The sequence below is a fragment of the Rutilus rutilus genome, assembly GCF_951802725.1.
Source record: "Rutilus rutilus genome assembly, chromosome: 16".
NCBI classification, from domain to species: domain Eukaryota; kingdom Metazoa; phylum Chordata; class Actinopteri; order Cypriniformes; family Leuciscidae; genus Rutilus; species Rutilus rutilus.
In genome coordinates, this window is record NC_140224.1 from 1,260,478 (window position 1) to 1,282,432 (window position 21,955).

A 21,955-nucleotide genomic window follows, 5' to 3' on the forward strand; every position below is an offset into this window, starting at 1 on the left:
CCGAATAAATCTGAACTTACAGGAAGACAGTTGTATTGCAAAGACAGGATCGAGACGGGTTTCAGAGTTAGTTTCCGACCGCTGAAACCAAATCAAAGTGACATGACTAAAGCTTTTACTCCCAATACATGTTGAAAGCTCATGCAGACGTGAAGCGTAAGAGAAAACGGTGACACTTTACAATTAAGGTCATTAGTTAACATGAACTAAGAATGAACAATACTTCTACAGCATTTATTAATCTTAGTTCATATTAATTTCAACATTTACTGATACATTATTAATATCAAAGGTTGTATTTGTTGACATTAGTTCAACAAACAATGAACAGCTGGATTATTATTAGCTAACATTAACAAAGATTAATAAATACTGTAACAAATGTGTTGCTCATTGTTAGTTAATACATTAAATAATGAACCTTATTGTAAAGCGTTACCAATAAAACACATAAAGACAAACTATATTAATTCCAATAAAAAACAACTTCGCCCAGCTAACAAAACACAGTCTAAGAACGTTTTGCCAACGTTCCCATTAAGTTATGAAAGCGTTCGTTCTGCATGTTCTCCGAACGTTCGAAACATTCCGTTTCTTCTTGGTTACGGAATGTTACATTTTATTGGAACGTTCCTTTTGAATGTTGTCTGAACGTTCTAAAATAAGTTCTAAGCAACATTATTTTGATGTTGAGGTTTTACAGACATTATTAGGGGTGTGTTTCCCGAAAGCATCGTTAGCCAACTATGGTCGCAAGTTTCATCGTTATCAGCAGTTCAACGAGTCGGTGTTTCCCGAAACCATCGTTCCAACGAACATTCGCAAACCGCATCGCAGAGTTGTGTGTGTGAACGACAGATCTCGACCTGTGGTTAGAAGAAGAGTTTCTAGTTTTCATGACATGTGGACTCAATAAATCTGTCTTTTATTTAGAATACATACAAATGTCATTTACGTCTTTTAGTTCGTCAAGAGATTTAGTACTTAAAGAGTGCGCATGTGTGAACGAGCTCTAGTGCGTAAGAACGAGTCTATGAGTGAATCTGGAAATAAAGCAAAATAACTGAGAAAAATGAGAAATAGTCCTCAGATGCATGTTCATAATTTATAGCAAAACATCTCGCGTTAATTCGATCTGAAACAGATTCATTAACAGTAGTTATTACCACATTAACTAACGTGGTTGAACCAATTTGCGATAATTACGCTTTCGGGAAACAGTCGAGACTCGCTAGTTGATTTCTTCAACGATGCATCGATCTACAGTAGTCCAGTCATTTTATGAAAAAAGGTTGAACAAATTGCAACAGAAGAAAATCAACTGATTTTGTATCCTCAATATGTCCTGAGTAAGGAAAAAAAAGTCCCGAAGAATCCCATTAGGGGAAAGTTTAGAAAAAGACCCAAATATAGCCTATGCATTATTTTTCTTACGTGAATAGGGTAAACATTTTAACCTTTAGATATCACCATGAAAATTACTGAGTTGATTACTTACATCAAGACAATTGAATGCAAAGTGAATCCCCAGAAACAGTCCCACAGCCCCAGCCCGATCTCTGCAATAATAATTAATAAAGGCTGGTTTAAAGTGCTTCTTCCTGCCTCTATGTCTATTAATGCTCATGGGTAGCCGTAATGGGTTCCATTCAGACCTTAACATCAAGTATTTTACTGTTATATGTCAACAAGATTGAACAAGATATTTTCACCTGGCTAAACCCAATGTTTAGATCTGTTGTGGTATTTATGCAAATTAGCACATACGTAATTAGATGATGCACCCTTTGTCCATGTTAACAAAAATTTTAAAAAAACTTTTGATTGTCTGGATGTAAGTAATCAACTCAGTAATTTTCATGGTGATATCTAAAGGTTAACATTTTTACCCTATTCATGTAAGAAAAATAATGCATAGGCTATATTTGGGTCTTTTTCTAAACTTTCCCCTAACGGGATTCTTCGGGACTTTTTTTCCCTTACTCAGGACATATTGAGGATACAAAATCAGTTTGCTTCTGTTGCAATTTGTTCAAGGTTGACCGCCATTTTGGCTTAAAATGACTGGACTAGATGTGAAGCACGAGTTACAGCGCTGTGGGAAACACACTCCTGATGCATAATCTTAAATCACTGTGTTCCCAGACAGCAATATAGTGTCGGCCCACATCTGGGACTCACTGAATCCGCATGTACCGGATCTGTGTCGCCGTCTGGGTTTGACCAACGAGCGGTCAGATGTTTAAGCAGTTAGACGGCAAGTTCAGCTTTTCCAATTCAATTTATACCTATTTATGTAACTGACTTTAAAAAGTCTTGAAGAAAAAAAATGAATGACTAACTCTAGTCGACTAGTCTAATGCAGAGTCAACATGCACCAATGCTATATTTTCTAAATGTCATAATCATTTGTTAACAAACAAGTATTCATTACTTCAATGAGCTCATTGTTTCTGCATTAAATTATTACATTGTTCAAATTAATACATTTTTAGCTAACTGTGATTTTGTATATGTACATTTCTGAAACACATAACTTAGACAGTTCCCTCTGATAACGGATCTCTGTAAATTGTAATGTGGACTCGTGCATTTTCTGTAAAGCTGCTTTGAAACGATGTGTATTGTGAATTGAATTGAATTAAATAACACTAAACTAACGTTCTATTAATGTTACCGGAAGAATGTTTCATCGTAACTTTGAGAGAACGTTCTGAGACGTCCTGTTAGCTGGGAACTTTTCATTAAGACTTCCCTTTCATCCTGACCCAGACATCAACAGTGCCGGCCCACATCCGGCCCACATCTGGCCCGCGTGGAATACACATGTACCGGATCTGGGCCGACACTGCTGATGTCTGTGGATCTGAAAATGATGGGTTTCAGTAGATGACAGCAGATGTGTTTCACACGCACAGGCTTTATCAGGTAGTTCTTGATCTCAGTGAGAAATAAACAACAACAACAACAACAACAGCAGCAGCAGCAGCAGAATACAAACACGACAACAAAACGAACGCTTCATTTGGCTGGCTTGATGTTTTGCCCTATGTCATCTACTAAAAATTTCACTCTGAAACATTTTGCAAGAAATTGTGACGAAAAAAAAAATTCACATTACATCAATTTTCACAAATCGTAAAACACTTGTTTTCAATGTTTTCATCAACGTCATGCAGTTATTATAATGTTTGCTCGCGCACATCTGCGCTCTTTGTTTTGCATTTCAGTTTAAACCAATGTAGAAAATATTTAAGATAATACTTTAAGGGGAACACCAAACAAAAAATGGTATAGTAGGCAAAAAATATGTCTTTCCAACCTGTCAAATGGATGGATATTGTATGTTGTTCACCACTACAAACTAGTAGTTTTTTTTGTTTTGTTTTTGCAACAGAAATATCATAAAGCAATCACAGCCAAACTCTGAGAAATACTCTAAAACATCATGAATAAACATCCATAATTTTCAATTAATGTTCGTCAAAGCAGCCGACCTTCAGCCACATAAAAAATAAGTTTGGCACAACTGTGCTAAAGTACTAAAATTAAATAAAAAATATTGATGTTTGTTCATCAACTTAAAAAATATATATTTCTGAATACTAGGAATCCTGATAAATTAAGAACAATTAATTAAAAACAACAGTCTACAAGTCAATTTATAAACACATGCAATATCTGCGACACGTTCAGTGTCATAAACCCCGAAAACCTTTCGTTTGTTGCACGTACTGAACATTAAAGTAAATCAGGATTTAAATAACAAAACATCTAATTCGCACATCTCGAACACACATTCATAAGTTCATCATCCGCTCTCATAAACGTCCCAGTTCTCACTGTTTGCTTGTTCACAGAAATTATATTGATGAATTCCTCACAAGAATGAAGATCCCAGATATTCTCCTTTCTTTTAATTCTTTTTCTTTTTTTGCTTCATATATTGCTTGAGAGAGATTTGTGGGAAGCCCTCGTGTTTCTTCCCGAGCCGGAAGTGGATTCAAGCTTCCGATCCACTCGTTTATTGGTGAATTGCGCGGTATTTCACAGTTTCAGTGCAACGTTTCTTTGCAGATTGTTTCTAAACATGCACATCTCTGTTAGGAATGTTAGTGGAGCGACCGGAGAATCAAACAGACACCGAACACAAACTAAGGGTTCGTTTACACGACAACAATTTACTAAAAAATGTAGCGTTTTTCCCGTACACACGACAACGTTGTCAAAACGATCGCGTTCACACGGATCCGTGAAAACGACTAACTTTTAGTTAAACACAGTGTCGTGTTAACAGCCCCTTAATTTGTCTTCTTCTTTTTTTGCGTTTAAAGTTGCGCTCACGTTTATCGTTGTTCAGCGAATTTTCGCGGGCGAAATGCAGTCATAAAGGAATCCACGTCATCGGGAATTTCGCGTGAGGGTGAACGATTTCGCTCATTGTCAAGTTTGTGACGTGATTTCGGCGTGTTGACGAACAGAAAGATGCGTGGTTTGAAAGAGACTTCTGTGCAAGCAGTTTCTGACGATAAACAACTGACATTTACGCCCATTTAATTTTTGCTGAATTAACGCTAATGTGACTGGAAGCCCGTTTACATCACATAAGGAAAAAAAAAAAACTTTTGTAAATCATAATTACCATAAAATGCCAAACTTACATACCAAGTCTTAATTATGACACTACTTGAAATTATGATCTATAGGAATATATACACCTGGAAGACGTATTTTTTAGAGTGTTTGCTCATCTGCAATACGTCTATAGGACGTTTCCGGTCAGATGTCAAATAGACGTTTAGAAGATGTCTGTAAGATGAAATGATTTAGAATGTATGTTAAACTGACATCTTAAAGATGTATATCAGATGTTAGTAAACAGCAGATGCTTTCCAGATGAAGTGATCTTTAACAGACATCTTGCAGACGTACGTGTGCTATCTGGGTAAATAGTCGAAATTCTGACTTAAAAAGTCATAATTATGACATAAATCGAAATGATGACATAATCATAATAACCATAATCATAATGACATAATCCATCATTTTAACTTTTATCTCATAATTATGACTTAGTCATAATTATACTAGTCATAATTAGGACTTTGTATGTCATAATTTTGACTTAATTATGACATAAAAAGACATAATTATGACGTACTAATTCATAATTATGACATAAAAAGTCAAAATTATGACATTCTAAGTTATAACTGACCAAGTGGAAATTCTGAAATAAAAAGTCAAAATGAAGACATTATTCTGAGTTAAAATTCAGACATAAAAGGTCGTAATTATGACAGCAAGTCGAAAATATGACATAAAGACCTGCTTTCACAGACAGGGCTTAGATTAAGCCAGGATTAGGCCTAAATTCAATTAGGACATTTAAGTAGCTAAACTTGCCCTAAAAAAAAAAAAAAAAAAAAAAACATTTCTGATGTGCATCTTGAGATGAAACAGTGGCACTGACATATTTTAATATATGCTTTCAGTTAAAACAGATCAAACATGCATTTTAGTCTGAGACTAGACTTGAGCCTTGTCTGTGAAACCAGAGGTAAAAGTCGCAATAATGACTTAAAAATCATAATTATGATGTCATCATTTTGACTTTTTAATTCATAATCTCAACTTTTTAAATATCATAATTCTGATTAGTCATAATTATAACTGTCATAATTTTGACTTTAATCTCATAATTATGACTTAGTACATAATAAATTTGACTTTTTAAGTCATAATTATGAATCAGTACATCATTATTATGCCTTTTTATCTCATAATTAATAGGGATGCACCGATATGAAAATTTTGCCCAATACCGATAATTCTTTATATCTGAAAGCCGATAACCGATATATTGGCCGATAAATCTAAATCCAAATTTGTATATAATTGTTGAGAGCCTGATTACAAAAATAAAAGTCTCATCATGTCCCAATCACACAATTATAATAATGTTGTGATTGTGAAATATGAGTGATTCCAATCATATTTCAGGAAATTCAAAACCATCATGTTGATCAGTGGCATCTGAAGTGTCTCAGCTGAAGGAAATATTACATTATTTATCAGCTTTAAAATCTCAGCCAAATTTTCTTATCAAGCCGATAACGATAACAATAAAAATGAACATATATCGGCCGATACGGATATATCAGTGATAAATCGTGCATCCCTAACCATTAAGATTCACAAAAGCGAGATTTCTTAACTGTGGCGTAAACGGGCTTCCATATACTAGCGCTCTATTGTACGCACGTCTCCGTTTCATTGGTGTGCGAGTGTCTTGCGTATGCGAATGCTTGTTCACACACAGATCTCGATGGGCGTGGTGACGAGGATCCGGCTGCTCGGCGGACTGTCCCGGGCCGCGCGCTCGAAGCTGTTAGTGGACGACACGGAGCTGTTCGTGGACACCGATGTGAAGAGGTGAGCCGATCCCGACTCCACTCCGATGCTCTTCGAAGCCTTCGGAGACAAGCTCTGCTTCTTCATGCGGTCCGCGAGCAGCTCCTCCTCCTCGGATGAAGAGTTCTGCGCCGACTGATGATGGTTCTCGCCGCTTTTCCCGTCCAGCATCCAACGGTGCCCGAAATGCGCGAATACTTCCTTAACGGAGCATCGGCGTTCCTGCTCCAACGCCAGGAGCTTTCTGAACATGCGAAGGGCTTCGTCTGTGAAACGACGCCACTGAGACGGCACCGAATTTGTTCGCCGTCTCTGCCAGCGCACAAACTCCTCGTAGAACGAGTCGGGAGGCATGGCCTTTTCCCACGGGAAGTTCCCGGTGAGCATGCAGAAGAGAAGCACTCCAAAGGCCCACACGTCTGTGCTGTAGTCCACGCTGAAGCCCTCGTGCTTCGACGAGTCGCAGAGCTCCGGCGCCGTGTACGGGATGGTGCCGCTCACGCGCTTCACCGGAGAGCCGGAACGCCGAGTCATGCCGAAGTCCGAGAGCTTGACTTTACGACACTCCTTGTCGAAGATTAGGATGTTCTCGGGCTTGATGTCTCTGTGCACCAGCTTCTTGGAGTGGAGATAGTCCAGAGCGATGGCCACCTGATGGACACACCGCTTCGCCACCGGCTCTGGGAGACCCACCTGTGCACACACATTCAGTTCAGTTCACGTTTATTTGTACAGCGCTTTTCACAATACACATCATTTCAAAGCAGCTTTACAGAAAATGCATGAGTCCATATTACAATTTACAGTGATCTGTTATCAGAGGGAACTGTCTAAGTTATGTATTTCAAAACTGTATATACAAAATCACAGTTAGCGATTTTTTTATTTATTTAAACAATGTAATAATTTAAGGCAGAAACATTGAGCTCATTGAAGTAATGAATACTTAGGCCCAATCCCAATTCTATTTATACCCCTTCGCCTACCCCTAGACGCGCCAATGTTTATCACAAACTTCCAAGATGCCGTCGTCAGCTGTAGTCATCTCAATTGCGTGGGTTTCAGCTATTTTTTTGCATTTGTCTTGTGAAGTTCGCAGAAAACAACGGAGACGACGATATCTTCGACGCCTACGTTTGCTGGTGGATCAGTTTATGGTATGTATGATGGCTGCAAAGACGTTTAGTTGCAATTTTAACGTAACGTTAGAAGCTGTACATGTAAAACGTCCGTGGACTTGTATTCTGTGGTGTTGTATAAACACGTTGGAGGTACAGACCTATGTTTGTATCCATTTATTTATTTATTTACTGTGTGAAATGTTTACAGCGATTTTTTTTTACAAACGTTTCTTTGAAGAAAATGACCATAAATATGAACACAAGATTGAATGTAACATAAAGAAAATCATTATTTGTCATTAAAATACTTTAATTAATGCCAAAAATTCGTACATTTACGGGTCTCCTTTTTTGCTTGGGCAGCCATTTTGCGTCTGTAGCCGGTGTGTTTCTCATACCCCTTCGTTTGAAGTGTGGTCCCGAAAAATCTTCGTTTGAAGGGCTATCTGGCCCTTCCCCCTACCCCTCCCCTCCAACCAAAAGAGAATCAAGACAACCCTACCCCTTCACGTGAACGCGCAAAACAGAGGGGTAGGGGAAAGTGAAGGGGTAAGGGGTAGAATTGGGATTCGGACATATTTGTTAACAAACAAGCAATAATCAAAGTAATAATCAATAATGGGAGTGATTCGTTGCTGGGATTCCATTACCACACATCTTTATTTTATTTTATTACACCCTATTTTAGAGTTTTCTATATTCCCCCTGGAAACGGGCTAATAATCGGGGGCTCGTCCGGGATCAAACAGAACAAAAAGGGAGAGAAAAAGAACAGAGCAACAGAAAAGATACACGAACGCAGGCCGTAACACACCGACACAACAAGGATCATCACCATCATTTAATTTAATATTCAACAATATTATTGATCTGTCTGCATTGACTCCATTTTATGAGAACTGAGCTGAGCTGGACGATGACATCACGGTTTCTCCAGAGCGGCTATATATATATAAATTAACTAAAGTGAGAACTTTTTTACAACAGAAATGAACCATCACTGAACTTACTTAAGCTGGACTGTGATGCTATTTTTTTCTAGACACAAACCTTGTTGCGTTATTCTCCTGTTATCTCTGTAAAGCTGCTTTGAAACACTTCTGCTCTTGTGTTCGCAGTGTCATTTTATTGGTATAGTATAGTATTATGATTGATTGAAGTAATTGGTTAAATTGAAGTATTTGACTTACAAAGACAACACAAGGCGCGTTTTCATTACAGATTTGCGCAAAACTTTTGCGATTTTTTCTAAATATCGACAAAAAAAATATTGAGAAACGTTTCCATTAGCCGATGTTATGCGACTAAAACGTCATTTTTTTCCTCTCGCGATCAGTCATTCCAAAAATCCTGGCAACGGACGTTGGTAGGTTTATATATATCACAGCCACGTACCGCACTAGACATTATTATTATTAATGGAAGGAAACGTAGGCGTGTTATCCAAGCATTAATGGCAAGGAAAGACCCTTATGAGCGGCACATATGAGGTGTTTCTGGGTGTTTCTCCCTCAGATCTGCTGTGAGGTCTTGATTGTGGCATTTATTTGAGGTTTAGAATCCAGTATTTCTGTCATTCGTTTGCCTTTTATGAATTTAATAAAGAACTCTGTCTCGTATTCTGTCCAAACACACCGCCTCATCTACGTCAGGTGACTGTAAATGTTTCCATTGCAGTTTTGCGAAATATTTCTTTTTCGAATTGCCAGAAAAACCTCCTCATGCGAGCGGAAAAACTTTTTTGCGATAAATGGGAGTTTTTGCGAAATTGACGTGTTTCCATTGGGGCGAATTTTCAATTCGCAATTTCAATTTGCGCAATTTGAAGGGTAATGGAAACGCGGCTACAGACACATTTAAGATAATTGCCCATACAAAGGTCAGAAAAGGCCCTGATTTAGTGAGAGCTGCTGCTTTATTGATTGTTAGATGACTCTGATTACCTGTGGAGGAATGATATCGAACAGATCTCCAGACGGCGCGTATTCCTGCGCAAAAACATAGTACTCCTCCGTTTCAAATGCAATGCCAAAAATGTTGATGACGAAGGGACATGGAGAAAGGTAGAGGGAGATGCTGTACTCTCTCAGGAAACTCTTCAGCTTGGTCGTCTTCTTCTTCAGGAACTTCAGAGCCATCTTGGCTCCTGTAGATTGAGGAGAGAAAGACATGCCAATTAAAGCTTTATTACTGCTCCTGCTATAAACCTTACAGCACAAAGAACACAAATGCTTTTACAATTAGGCCATGAGACTGAAAATAATGAAGCACATTAATATTCAATGACAAAAATAAATACACAAATATCTTTTTCATCCGACATCATTCCTGAATGTTTGGAACGGTGTTATTTTATAATAATATTGTGAGTTAGATTTTATTTTTGTGTTTTCTGTTTTCATTTTAAGGTGACTAATTTTGTTGTGTGTGTTTGTCATTTTCATTCTTTTTTTTTTTTTTTGACTATATGACTATATCCTACAGTCACTTGTTTTGTTTCCGACTGAATCAGTGTTTTGAATGAATTGGTTGAGTAAATGATTCAATGAAACAGTCAATTGTTTATTTCCCAAATGAATCAATGCTTTTGAATGATCTTAAATTGAATGATTCAATGACTCGCGTTTCATTTTCTGAATGAATACGTGTTTTCTAAAAGGATTGGTTGAATGAATGATTCAGTGACTTATTCATAAAGTCATCTGTCGCCACCTACTGGAGTAATGATGTTTATGAAGTTGCGTTTATTAATGCTTTCCTGCAGCTCAAACAGTAGAGCGCTTGCAACGGGTTCGATTCCCAGGGAAAGCAAGAACTGATAAGAATGTAAATGTGTACCTTGAAATGCAATGCAAGTCGCTTCGGATAAAAGTTTCTGCCAAATGCATAAATGTAAATTAAGTTATTTTTATTTTATTTAGTACATTCAATTAAAACTTTTTTTTTTTTTACATTTTTGATATTATTTCAGTTAACGTCCCCCTGTGGTCAATAATGTTATCCCTTAAAACATCTTTTATCACTAAAATTACATATTTAAAGGTTTTTTCCTTGAAAATAATGTCTTCATGCGTTAAAATATCTTGAATGTAACTCGACACCCTTGCCTCATTTAGTATGCGCGGCTCAATGATAATGCTAATGAGCCCCGCCTCCACTCACTCAGCTCAGAGATCCACTGGTTGACGATCACACGTTGATCTGATTGGTTACAAGGTAGTTTGTGACGTCAGAAACACCAGCGATTTCAAAGTGTGTTTTTGAGACTGTCTTTGGTTCACTGCAGTTTTAAGGAGGAAATACTCAGCAATGGTGTCGACTTATGAACTTACACATGCTTTGTCTTAAAGCATATTAAAAACACCACATAGACACATAAACAACATTAAAAGCTTGATTTTCACCACAGGGGGACTTTAATTGTAGTATTGAAAGCAGTTGACGATAATAACCCAGGTTTGGACTGTGCTGTACCTCTGATCTTATGGATGACGAGGTCCACCTTCCCATAAGTCCCCTTGCCGAGCTCTCGTATGACTTCATAGTATTTATTGACCTCGACCTTCTCCAGGTTTTGAGCGGCGAAGATCTGCAGCTCCTCGAGGATATCGACGGACACACGAGGGACGACGGGAGAAGAGCTCATTCTGACGGGGGAACAGCTGACGAAAACCTGCGACACAAACAACAAGCAAACGCATGTCAGTGTGAGGCCGAGGACTGAGACACACTCGAGGCTGAGACTCACACTCGAGGACTGAGACACACTTGAGACTGAGACACACACTCGAGGACTGAGACACACTCGCGACGGCTTCACGCTCCGCTCTGCTGCAGGGAATGTAATTATCCTGCAGAGGAGAGACAGGGATTTCACTTCCCCTGATCTAACCTGCTAATCTCACCAGTTTCACGTCTCAGGAGTCGAGCTCTTATAATCGTCTGGTCCTTATGGGTCTGTCTTGAATATTTATAATTTCGTTAAATTTTAACGAAGAGATCAGCCTGACCTGCTTTTGTAGAAGATGGTCAAATAAGTTCAAATAAGTTTTGAAATTGAAAAAATGAGCTCTAGAAGTTCTCAGGGTGTCTACAGATATAAACAAGGAACATTTAAAGAGCTTTTTAATGTCACCTTGTATGAAATTTAAGACCAAACCTGTGATGGAAATACACATTATATTACATATACGTATATGTGTAATATTTAATGTTTACTGTAAAAAGAAAACAAAATATCATCGCTGTCATAAATGCTATTTATTATTATATACAGTGAACTTTTCATATCAGCAGATAATATCCCATACAAAAGATCCCACAAAAGCTTTTATATACTTAAATCTGCATATTTTAGATGTTTACCCTAGGCCGTTGTTTACCTTTATACAGGCCTTATTATTTAACCTGATTAAATGTACGCATCATCTTTCGTCTCATATTCTTACATTTGATAAATGAATTCAATATGCACTATAGGACTGTTATCAATTATATTAAATAATGTACACTGCAAAATTACAACTGCAATAAATAATGTTATGAGATTAATATCTTAAATACATTTTTTAATTTACAAATAAGAAATGTTGGAAAAATGCATACTTTTAAACAAGAACTAAACTAAGCCAGTAGGTGGCGGCAAGTCAATTACTGAGTGAATCATTGAGTCATTCATTCAACCGATTCGTTTGAAACGCTGAATCATTCAGTAACAAAACAAGACTAAACAAGACACCGCTGCTGCTTTGAGAAACGCAATAGTTCTGGTCTGATCTTTGTTTGGAACTATTTTCGTTGGTAAAACAGAACAAAAAGTCAATATTTTAAGTAATTTAATATTAACTACTTGTTTATTGAACTAAATATTATGAGTATTAATTGTATTGTGAGTAATTGATGAGTAATTAATAATGAGTAACTTACATTTTAAACAAAATATAGCCAGTTACTTTGTCTATTTGTGGTGTTTTCAACAAATTGGTTGAGAGAATGATTCAATGACTCAGTCACTTTTTTTATTCCTGAATGAATCAGTGTTTTTGAACAAATCAGTTAAATAAATGATTCAATGACTCAATGACTGAATAAATCAGTCTTTTGATTGAATTGGTTGAGAGAATGATTCAATGACTCAGTCACTTTTTTTATTCCGGAATGAATCAGTGTTTTTGAAAAAATCAGTTGAATAAATTGGTGTGTTGGACTTACAGTTGGACACACCGATGTTTGCAGTATGACATTAAAGTACCGCGAGAGCGATTCGAAGCAGCCGTTGTATTTTTTTATCTTAATAGACAAAGATTTCCACCAAAGGCCTTTATTGTTAATATTTGTTTGATTATTGGGAAATACCATATACATAAACAAAAATGGGCTAAAGGAAAACCCAACTTGTATTATTATTTTTTATATCATACTGTATATTTTCTTTTACTATATTTGTTGTCTATCTATATTTGTTAAAACATTTTATACTATGTTTATTATTTGTAATGTGATTGGCATTTAATAATAATAATTTAAAAAAAACATAGCCGCTCTCAGGTACTTTCATGTCATACACTGATCAAGTCGAACACACCTAACAATTTAATGATTCAATCACTTGTTTTTGAGTTAATCAGTTGAGTGAATGTTTCAATGACTCACTCATAAAAGTAATTTGTCGCCACCTACTGGAGTAACACCGTGTCCTAACTACACGCGACGCCGCGCAATAAAAGGTTGTTTTCCATGTTAATCAAAGTGTTTGTCCTAACCAGCCGCGACGGCGACATGCGACGATTCTGTTTTAGAAACGGTTTCTATTTTTCTGCGACGTCGCGCTGGAACAACAAACACAAAGTGTGGCGATGATAATCTCAGGAACTGTTTATGTGCTTTATTTAATGTTAAAAGCGTGTCATGTGACTCTGAATATCATTTAGTGCTCCAGCTTTGAAGCTGTAAAAGCAACAATGGATAATTCACCTCAGATCTTGAAATTAAACAAATGGAAACAAGAACGTTCAAACTGTGAACAAACAAGTGTATTCTTTGACAAAGATTGTTTTAGTAACTCAGCTTATGTATCTAAATAATGTTTAAATGGTGTAATATTTATGAATTTAATTATGTAGCTACTTATCCATTATCTTGCGATTGCCATCAATCGGCTGGTCACTCTGTGGTGCCTCAAGACTCCGCCCACACACTGTTCTGATTGGCTGACTCTGCCCACACACTGCTCTGATTGGCTGACTCCGCCCACACACTGTTCTGATTGGCTGACTCCGCCCACACACTGTTCTGATTGGCTGACTTCCACCCACATGCTGTTCTGATAGGCTGACTCCGCCCACACGCTGTTCTGATTGGTTGACTCCACCCACACGCTGTTCTGATTGGCTGACTCTGCCCACACACTGTTCTGATTGGCTGACTCCACCCACACTGTTCTGATTGACTGACTCCGCCCCACGCTGTTCTGATTGGTTGACTCCACCCACACGCTGTTCTGATTGGCTGACTCTGCCCACACACTGTTCTGATTGGCTGACTCCACCCACACTGTTCTGATTGACTGACTCCGCCCCACGCTGTTCTGATTGGTTGACTCCACCCACACGCTGTTCTGATTGGCTGACTCTGCCCACACACTGTTCTGATTGGCTGACTCCACCCACACTGTTCTGATTGGCTGTGGGTTTTGATTGATTTTGACGCATCTCACAGTCCTGTTGCATCTAGTGTGGACAGACAAATTATATGTCTCTGGAATCTTATCACATCGCGTCTGGTTAGGACAAGGTGTAAAGATGTAACCTGCAGAAAGAGTCACTGAGACTCAGCACTAACACACACACACACACACACACACACACACACACTGACAGTCTGTCACAACAAACACAGACAAGCGGAATGATCCAATCTGTGAAAACTCCCAGTGCTTATATCAGCACGCTTGAAACCACTCAGCCAATCAGATTCGAGAGCTGACCTAATCAGCCTCAAGTCATTGGCCGATAATGGCAAAATAGTTCAATTACCCCTAATTACTTAGTCTGGCTTATATATCGGCTGGGTCGATCACTAGTTCTAATCTTATTATTAAATTAGAAAGCAGTAATACATAATGTGCGAATCACAGCTCTCAGAAGCATAAATGTAAAAGGTCATTCGTTTCTGCCAGAGCATCAAACATGATGGAAGTCAGGCGACATTTACTTATAGAGCACTTTATATACAATACAAAATAAAGGTTAATAAACAAAGTAATAAACAGGAAAATAACAGAATTAATGATGCAAAACCCATTACCCAGCCAAGTGGACCAGCTTTCTCATGATCATGCGTTATACCGTACATGTCACGACACACAACTTCAGCATGCACACAATGTTCTGAATAACGCGAGTGCAAGCCTCACCAACGCAGCGCTGAGGTGTTCTGGGTGTGTGCCAGGGCTCTGGGATGTGGGATGAGATAACTCTCTCTCCTCAACAAACTCTGTGACTTCAGGAATCACTTCAGCAGTGCAGGATGAGTTACAGCACAGTTACAATTCCCACTAATAGCCATTATTAAACTGACTTCAGTGCAGTCTGACACATTCACACCAGGACTTCACAGAGAGCGCAGGATACGCCGGGAATAAGGCCGGGAATAAAGCCGGCTGGTGCAGAGAATGACTCACTGGGTCAAAGCCGCTCGAGGCGGAGAAATGCAAATCAAGACTTCAGATGCATTATGGTCCGTCTAACGCTTTTCTTTAATATTAACATTTTTATCAGGCTCCCATGGCAAGCCGTTTTAACTTGTATTAATTTCCAGGATATGAATTCTTGATATCAACAATTACATTTTCAAATGCTCATTCTAGATATCAAGAACTGAATTTCAACTAGTAAAAACTAGTGATATCTGTAATTGTATTTTCACTAGTGAAATGTCACCATAGGCTGCCATTTAAAATCCACTGTTGATATCAAGAATCACTTTCACAGATCAGAAATACAATTCTTACTAGCAAAAACTTTATTTTTAATATCAAGAATTCAATTTTCACTAGTGACAATGTTAATGTTAATGTGATTGTTAGTAAGAAAGCCATTTCAGGTATCTGAAATTATATTGATATCAGAAATACATTTTCAGATATCAAAAATTTACATTTTTACCAGTAGCAATTCAATTCTTGATATCAGGAATTCACATTTTTACTAGTAACAATTAATAGAAGTTAAAACGGCTTGCCATAGGCTCCTATGTATAGGTTTCTATAAGCATTTCTGAATGTGCTGAGTCGGGATGTAGTGAGTTTGAAGTGAAGTATTTGATGAGCGTATAGGCTACTATGTGCATTCACTCAATATTATCATCTCATTTTTGACACAGGTTTTTGCATCGGTCTTCATATATCGATAATTTCCACAGACTTTACACACACACTCTGGCACTGTCTCGTCAGTACACAACACTTTAACATCATCCAACAGTCACGGCTCATTTATTCCCGAGCGAAAGCTATTTTGTCATTCTGTTATGGAGGCCGCAGCCGGGAAACACAGACGAGAGGGAAGAAAAGAGAAGGAGAAACACGGGCCTTTAATTCCACAGACACGCTTGTGTTCCTCACCAACCAAAGGACTTTATGTCAATCTGATGCGATAACCATTTGTTGATAGAGAAGCCACATCTTATATGTGACCCTGGATCACAAAACCAGTCATTAGTCGCACGGGTATATTTGTGTATACATGTTATGGGTCAAAGTTGTCAAAATTTATTTTATGCCAAAAATCATTAGGATATTAAATAAAGATCATGTCCATGAAGATATTGTGCAAATTTTGCTACCGTAAATATATAAAACATGTATTTTTGTGAGTGAATGCAGCACAATCGCCAAAAGAAATGGACAACTTTAAAGAAGATTTTCTCAATGTTTCGATTTTTTTTACCTCAGATTCCAGATTTTCAATAGTTGTTTCTCGACCAAATATTGTCCTATCCTAACAAACCACACATCAATGGATCTTATTTATTCAGCGGTCAGATTATATATATATCTCAGTTTCAAAAAATTGACCCATGTGACTGGTTTTGTGGTCGACTAATATAAACACTTTGTATTATGAACAAATTGTAAAATTTTGTGGCGCTATGGACGTTTTCACATTTCCACAAGTTCTCGAAGCAGAGGTCGTCACAGTTGTGTGTAATTTGAGGAAACGGAAACTACGACATGTATGAACAGATTTAATTCGTCTTTAATTCACAGATTATTGATCAGCGAATATAAACAGAAGTTGAAATGTGCTGCGTAACACGAGAATAAAGCTCGTGAACATGCTCGAGCTTTCGTTTACCACAACTGATTTTTCACATATAAACATTCACATGTTTATATGTGAATAAAAGCCTAAATTCAATCTGTTCATCATATAAAGCGATCCGAGTCTCTTTGGACTAAACCGCTCAAATATGGATTCGTTTTACGATCTCTTTAGGAACTTCTTGATGCGTCAAAGTTTCAGTTGCTTCGACTGCCAATGGAGGGACAAAATACTCTCAGATTTCATTAAAGAGATCTTCGTTTGTGTTCCGAAGATGAACGAAAGTCTTACGGGTGTTGAATGACACGAGGGTTAGTAATTATTAATGACAGAATTTACATTTTTGGGAAAACTATCCCTTAAACTAGTTTTCTGTAAATTAATGCCAAAGAGAAAAACACAAAGTATAGTGTTATAAATGTACATTACATTTAAAAAAAATAAACTAGGATTACAATGTTAACTGTGAAAACGGTCCATTGCTCTGTTTCTGAACTCCTGACCAGCAACACTGACTCAACCAATGGTGTGCGTTTGGGGGCGGGGCTACCAGTTTGAACAACCAATGAGAAACGAGTGGGAGACAAATTTTGAACTTCATGCTAATTGAACTGAAATATGCACATAAGAAAATAAAACAAATGCTTTTTTTTAATGCTCTATTATAAGACTAAAAAAGTTCATTTCATGTGCAACAGACACTCAAAGCTTCACAAGCTCTTCAAAGTCAACATTTTTCATGATTAAGCTTTTCAATTTCCCAAGTCGGTACAAAAGACACTAAAATTAAAAAGGCTTGCAAAAGCTCCTTACAGAAACACTGGTAGTACCATGGTATAATGACTGTATCGGAAGGTAATATGTGGTACTTTTTACATATAGTCAGACCAGAGTTTATTCAGACTCCTTCAACATTCCTCACATTATCAGTTTATTCGCTATAGTTTAGAAAATGGTAATAAATATGAGCAGAACTCAGTTGATATTTGACTGGTTTTGTCCGTCCTTCTGTTAGACTGTCTCACACATGAATTATGTTGAATATCTGTCAGCTGTTAAATTTAACTACACAATTAGATAATACCAGTTTAGCTCAACCAATCACCAAGCAATGCTTCATTGTGTTCAGTCTGTGTGTAAAAAGAGCATTAGCAATTAAAGAAAACACACTTCAGCAAAACATGATCAGCTCAAAGTGTCCCAATAATTTTTGGTCCCAAATTTGTATAGATTTTACACTGTGTGAAGAATCTTTGGGTATAACAGTTTACTTTATTCTGCTCTCCTCACTCACATTAATGAGCTATAGTGTCCTGCACACACCAGTGAAACACTATCAAAAATTACATCTGGTGTCTGAATAATGTTTGGTTTGACTGTACTAACGTTACTTGATTATTATTATATTCATTAACATGTTACTCCAAGGCACTTAACTGGAAATATAATCTAAAGTATTATCCAAATATTGGTGTTTGTTTATAATAAAAAAAACTGATGAAGAATGAACATGCACATGCATCTCTGCTGGGGTGATACTGTTTACATGGCGAATGAAGAAAGGAACAGGAGGTCGTGTGGAGAAACGGTATTATTATGAACTGTGACTCCCTCAGCTTGTGTTAAAGCCACAGGAGTGTGAAAGCAGAGCCAGACACACGATAAAGCCATCGCACATGACCGTTCGCAAAGTCCCGCCCCCTTTAGTTACTGTTGCTATGTCCAACAAGCCACGCCTCTCTCTCACACACACTCACTCACACACACACACACACACACCATGTTCTCACACAGTGAAACACACATCGCGGAGCAGAGAGGACACTGACAACACACAGACACACAGGACAGACAAGCTTACTTTTAATATGAAACAAAGTCTCAACTTTCACATTTGGTCATTTTTTAAAGAAATGTAAACAATAAATAGCGTTTTGTGTCTCTTTAATGTGTCTGACAGATCGATCAGTTAAAGCTGCTCGTGAACCGATCATCTCTTCCTTTATAGCATCAAATAAACATGAATGAACATCAGAAGGAATGTTGTTTAACCGCGGAAAGACGCCAGTACACTAGTTTCTCAAGTTCAAGTCCACCGACGTTAATGAGTCGTTCATGAACGATCCGTTCATTGCATCCGTCACGTGACAAATGAACGAAAGACTCGGAAGTTAAAGTAATTTTTTATGTTCCCTGTAAATTATTTTTGACTGCTTTATAATGATTTCTTAATTCAGAATATGATTAAGATTGCGTAGGTGGATGTGTTGGGGGAATTTGCCTGTTAAAAGTATAACATTTAAAGCCCCTTAAATGAACGAAATGACTCGAAAAAAAATTAGTTCATTTTGATGAACGAGATCGAACAAGAGAGTCAGTAAAATGATCCGAACTTCCCATCAGACTACTAACTCTCCTGACCGCTTTTCGGACAAAAATGGCGGATTATGATTGGTCAGATCGCCTGTCAATCAAACTCCCTGAGTCCCTGTGAAGGGTCAGTCCCAAAAGTGTGGGATCTACGAGTGGAAGCAAAGCGCTGTTGCCCAGGGTGATCGTGCAAATCGGTCTGTGTATCTGATACGGGTGTAACGATATCCTAATGTCACGATTCGATACATATCACGATACTGAACTCACGATAACATATTATTGCGATACACCATCAAAATGGTAAATTTGGTTTAACATTGGGTGTAAATGAATAGCTATAAAATGGATTGTTCCGGACTTGATTCTGATTGGTTGAGCCGCGTTCGAAGCCGTAACACACACCTGTGACCGCATTACATTAGTGTTACTGCGCAGCTGCCGTTTGACACTTTGTTGCTGTATGTGTTGCTTAGCAACCTCTTTGGAACTACAGTGCTTGGCGGAGGAATAAATGTGTTGTAACGCTATATTTTTTGTTGCTGGTGTTTATTTTATGAACAAAATAAACTTTAAAATGAATATTTTTATGGAGTAACCGTTTTATAAAAGCAATAAGCCCCTTGAAGCCGTGTTTTACAGTGAATTTAGAACAGCTGAGGGGGTTTTACTCCGCGTCGAGTCTAACAACTGTTCTAAACTCACTTGCTTTAGTTTAGGAGTAAAAGCAATAAAAGTCCTTTATTTTGGACTTGGTGCTGGAAACCAAATGCACAGGACAATAGTGACACAAGAATAAAAATATTCATGATTCTGAAGCTGAAGCTGAAAATACAGAATTATTTCAGACGATTCTGCTTTTTCACTGTCACTGACAATGTAGGACACTTTTTACTGGTAACTTCAGACATTTGGCATTATCAGATACCAGATACCACAAATATTCCCCCATTGCATTATTATACATTATATTCAACATCATATATAGTAATTTAATGTAGTAGTGACACGAAAACCCTGTAAAGTTATTTTTTTGACACAGTAATTTTCATTTTGGGTGAACGATACGTTACATATTGATGCAGTTTTGTATTGCGATATATTGTGACAGAATATATTGTTACACCGTATCTGAAAATGCATGTGAAGAACTGATTGCGTGTGTGTGCGTGTGCGTGTGCGTGTGCGTGTGTGTGTGTGTGTGTGTGTGTGTGTGTGAGGCGTTCAGCATCAGTGAGTGTAAATTGCACTGATGTTCAGCATCAGCATCTGAACCGAACTCTTATTCCCCGAGTCGATCCGCTCATTTCTCATCCGCTCTCTGACAGCATCCATTTACCGGTGTTGAGTTCTGGGTGACCTGCGGATACCTGCACACTCATCCTATCCGCACTGAGAACAACACACACACACGCGCACACACACACGCGCACACACACACACACACTCACACGCGCGCACACACACACACACAGTGCTGCCTGCAGTCTGCAGCCTCTCACTCTCTCACACACACACACTCGCTCTTCTTAAAGGGGGAATACGTTTACATGCTGAACAGGACAAAAGGAATATCATCCATGCATATCCAGAACAAAAATAAATAAATAAATAAGTACAGATTATATATATATATATATATATATATATATATATATATATTAGTTTTTGTATATATATATGTTTTTTCTATTATGGTTATTATTATTTATTTATATTAATTATACTACAAAAATATGTTTTATTATTATTATAATTTATTATATATTATTAGAATGTATTATTATTATTTTTCATCCAACTGGCTCAACAAAGTGAATAAAAATAATAGTGGTATTATTATTATTGCTCATGCTCATTCTATCAGTGCTTATTAATGAATAAAAAATGTTTATAGTAATAACACCATTATTATTATTATTTTCGCTAATTTCCTAGCAGCATAAGGACATGATGCTGCAGTGATGTTTAAGGTCGTCTGGCAGCGGTTATTATTATTATTAATATTCATGTTACCCCATCATTCCAGAGCAGGACAGTCATTATAATCGAGCATCAGTGGATCAACTGCTGCAATGCAATAATACTGTTGACATCAAGCGGAATGGACTCACCAAACCATGAAATCCGTCCAAAACACCAGCGCTTCTGCTTCTATCCAGGAATATAATAATAATGTGAGTCTGTTCTCATGGTCCAGCGTCGTGTCTCTCTTTTATCCGCATTTGTGTTGGAAAATCAGACGACATTCACCCGGCGAGGATCAACTGATACTGAGGGCAAAAAATCACAGCTTCCGAGCGGGGCTGATGAAACCCCGCCCACCGCGAGAGCCAGCCAATAGCAGCGCAGGACGCTCCTCGCGTCACCTGATTAAACCCCGCCCACCGCGAGAGCCAGCCAATAGCAGCGCTTGACGCTCCTCGCGTCACCTGATACACTCCGCCTACTGTGCGCATCAGCCAGTAACAGCGGAAAGCAGCATTAGTCGCTGAGGCTGCTTCAAAGATGCTGTTTATAATAGCTTTTATAAAAGTATTAGGTTTATTTACCTTTATTAATCGCATAAGTTAAGTGCATATTTTAGTGCATTTTAATGTTTATTCGTTAAGTATTCATTACTTCAATGAGCTCATTGTTTCTGCATTAAATTATTACATTGTTTAAATTAATACATTTTTAGCTAACTGTGATTTTTGTATATGTACATTTCTGAAATACATAACT

The 21,955-nt window shown here is 37.7% G+C and overlaps 1 protein-coding gene across 1 annotated transcript; it reads right to left on the reverse strand.

The window, feature by feature from the left end:
* Positions 1 to 144: 144 nt before the first annotated feature.
* On the reverse strand, positions 145 to 21,482 carry bsk146 (brain specific kinase 146). Its single transcript, XM_084434010.1, has 4 exons — positions 21,343 to 21,482; positions 11,010 to 11,208; positions 9,479 to 9,681; positions 145 to 7,107 (listed from the first exon to the last, which is right to left on the reverse strand). Exons 2-4 carry the CDS (start codon positions 11,179 to 11,181, stop codon positions 6,313 to 6,315), a joined length of 1,170 nt encoding a protein of 389 aa, XP_084290136.1. The 5' UTR covers positions 11,182 to 11,208; positions 21,343 to 21,482; the 3' UTR covers positions 145 to 6,312.
* Positions 21,483 to 21,955: the final 473 nt, after the last annotated feature.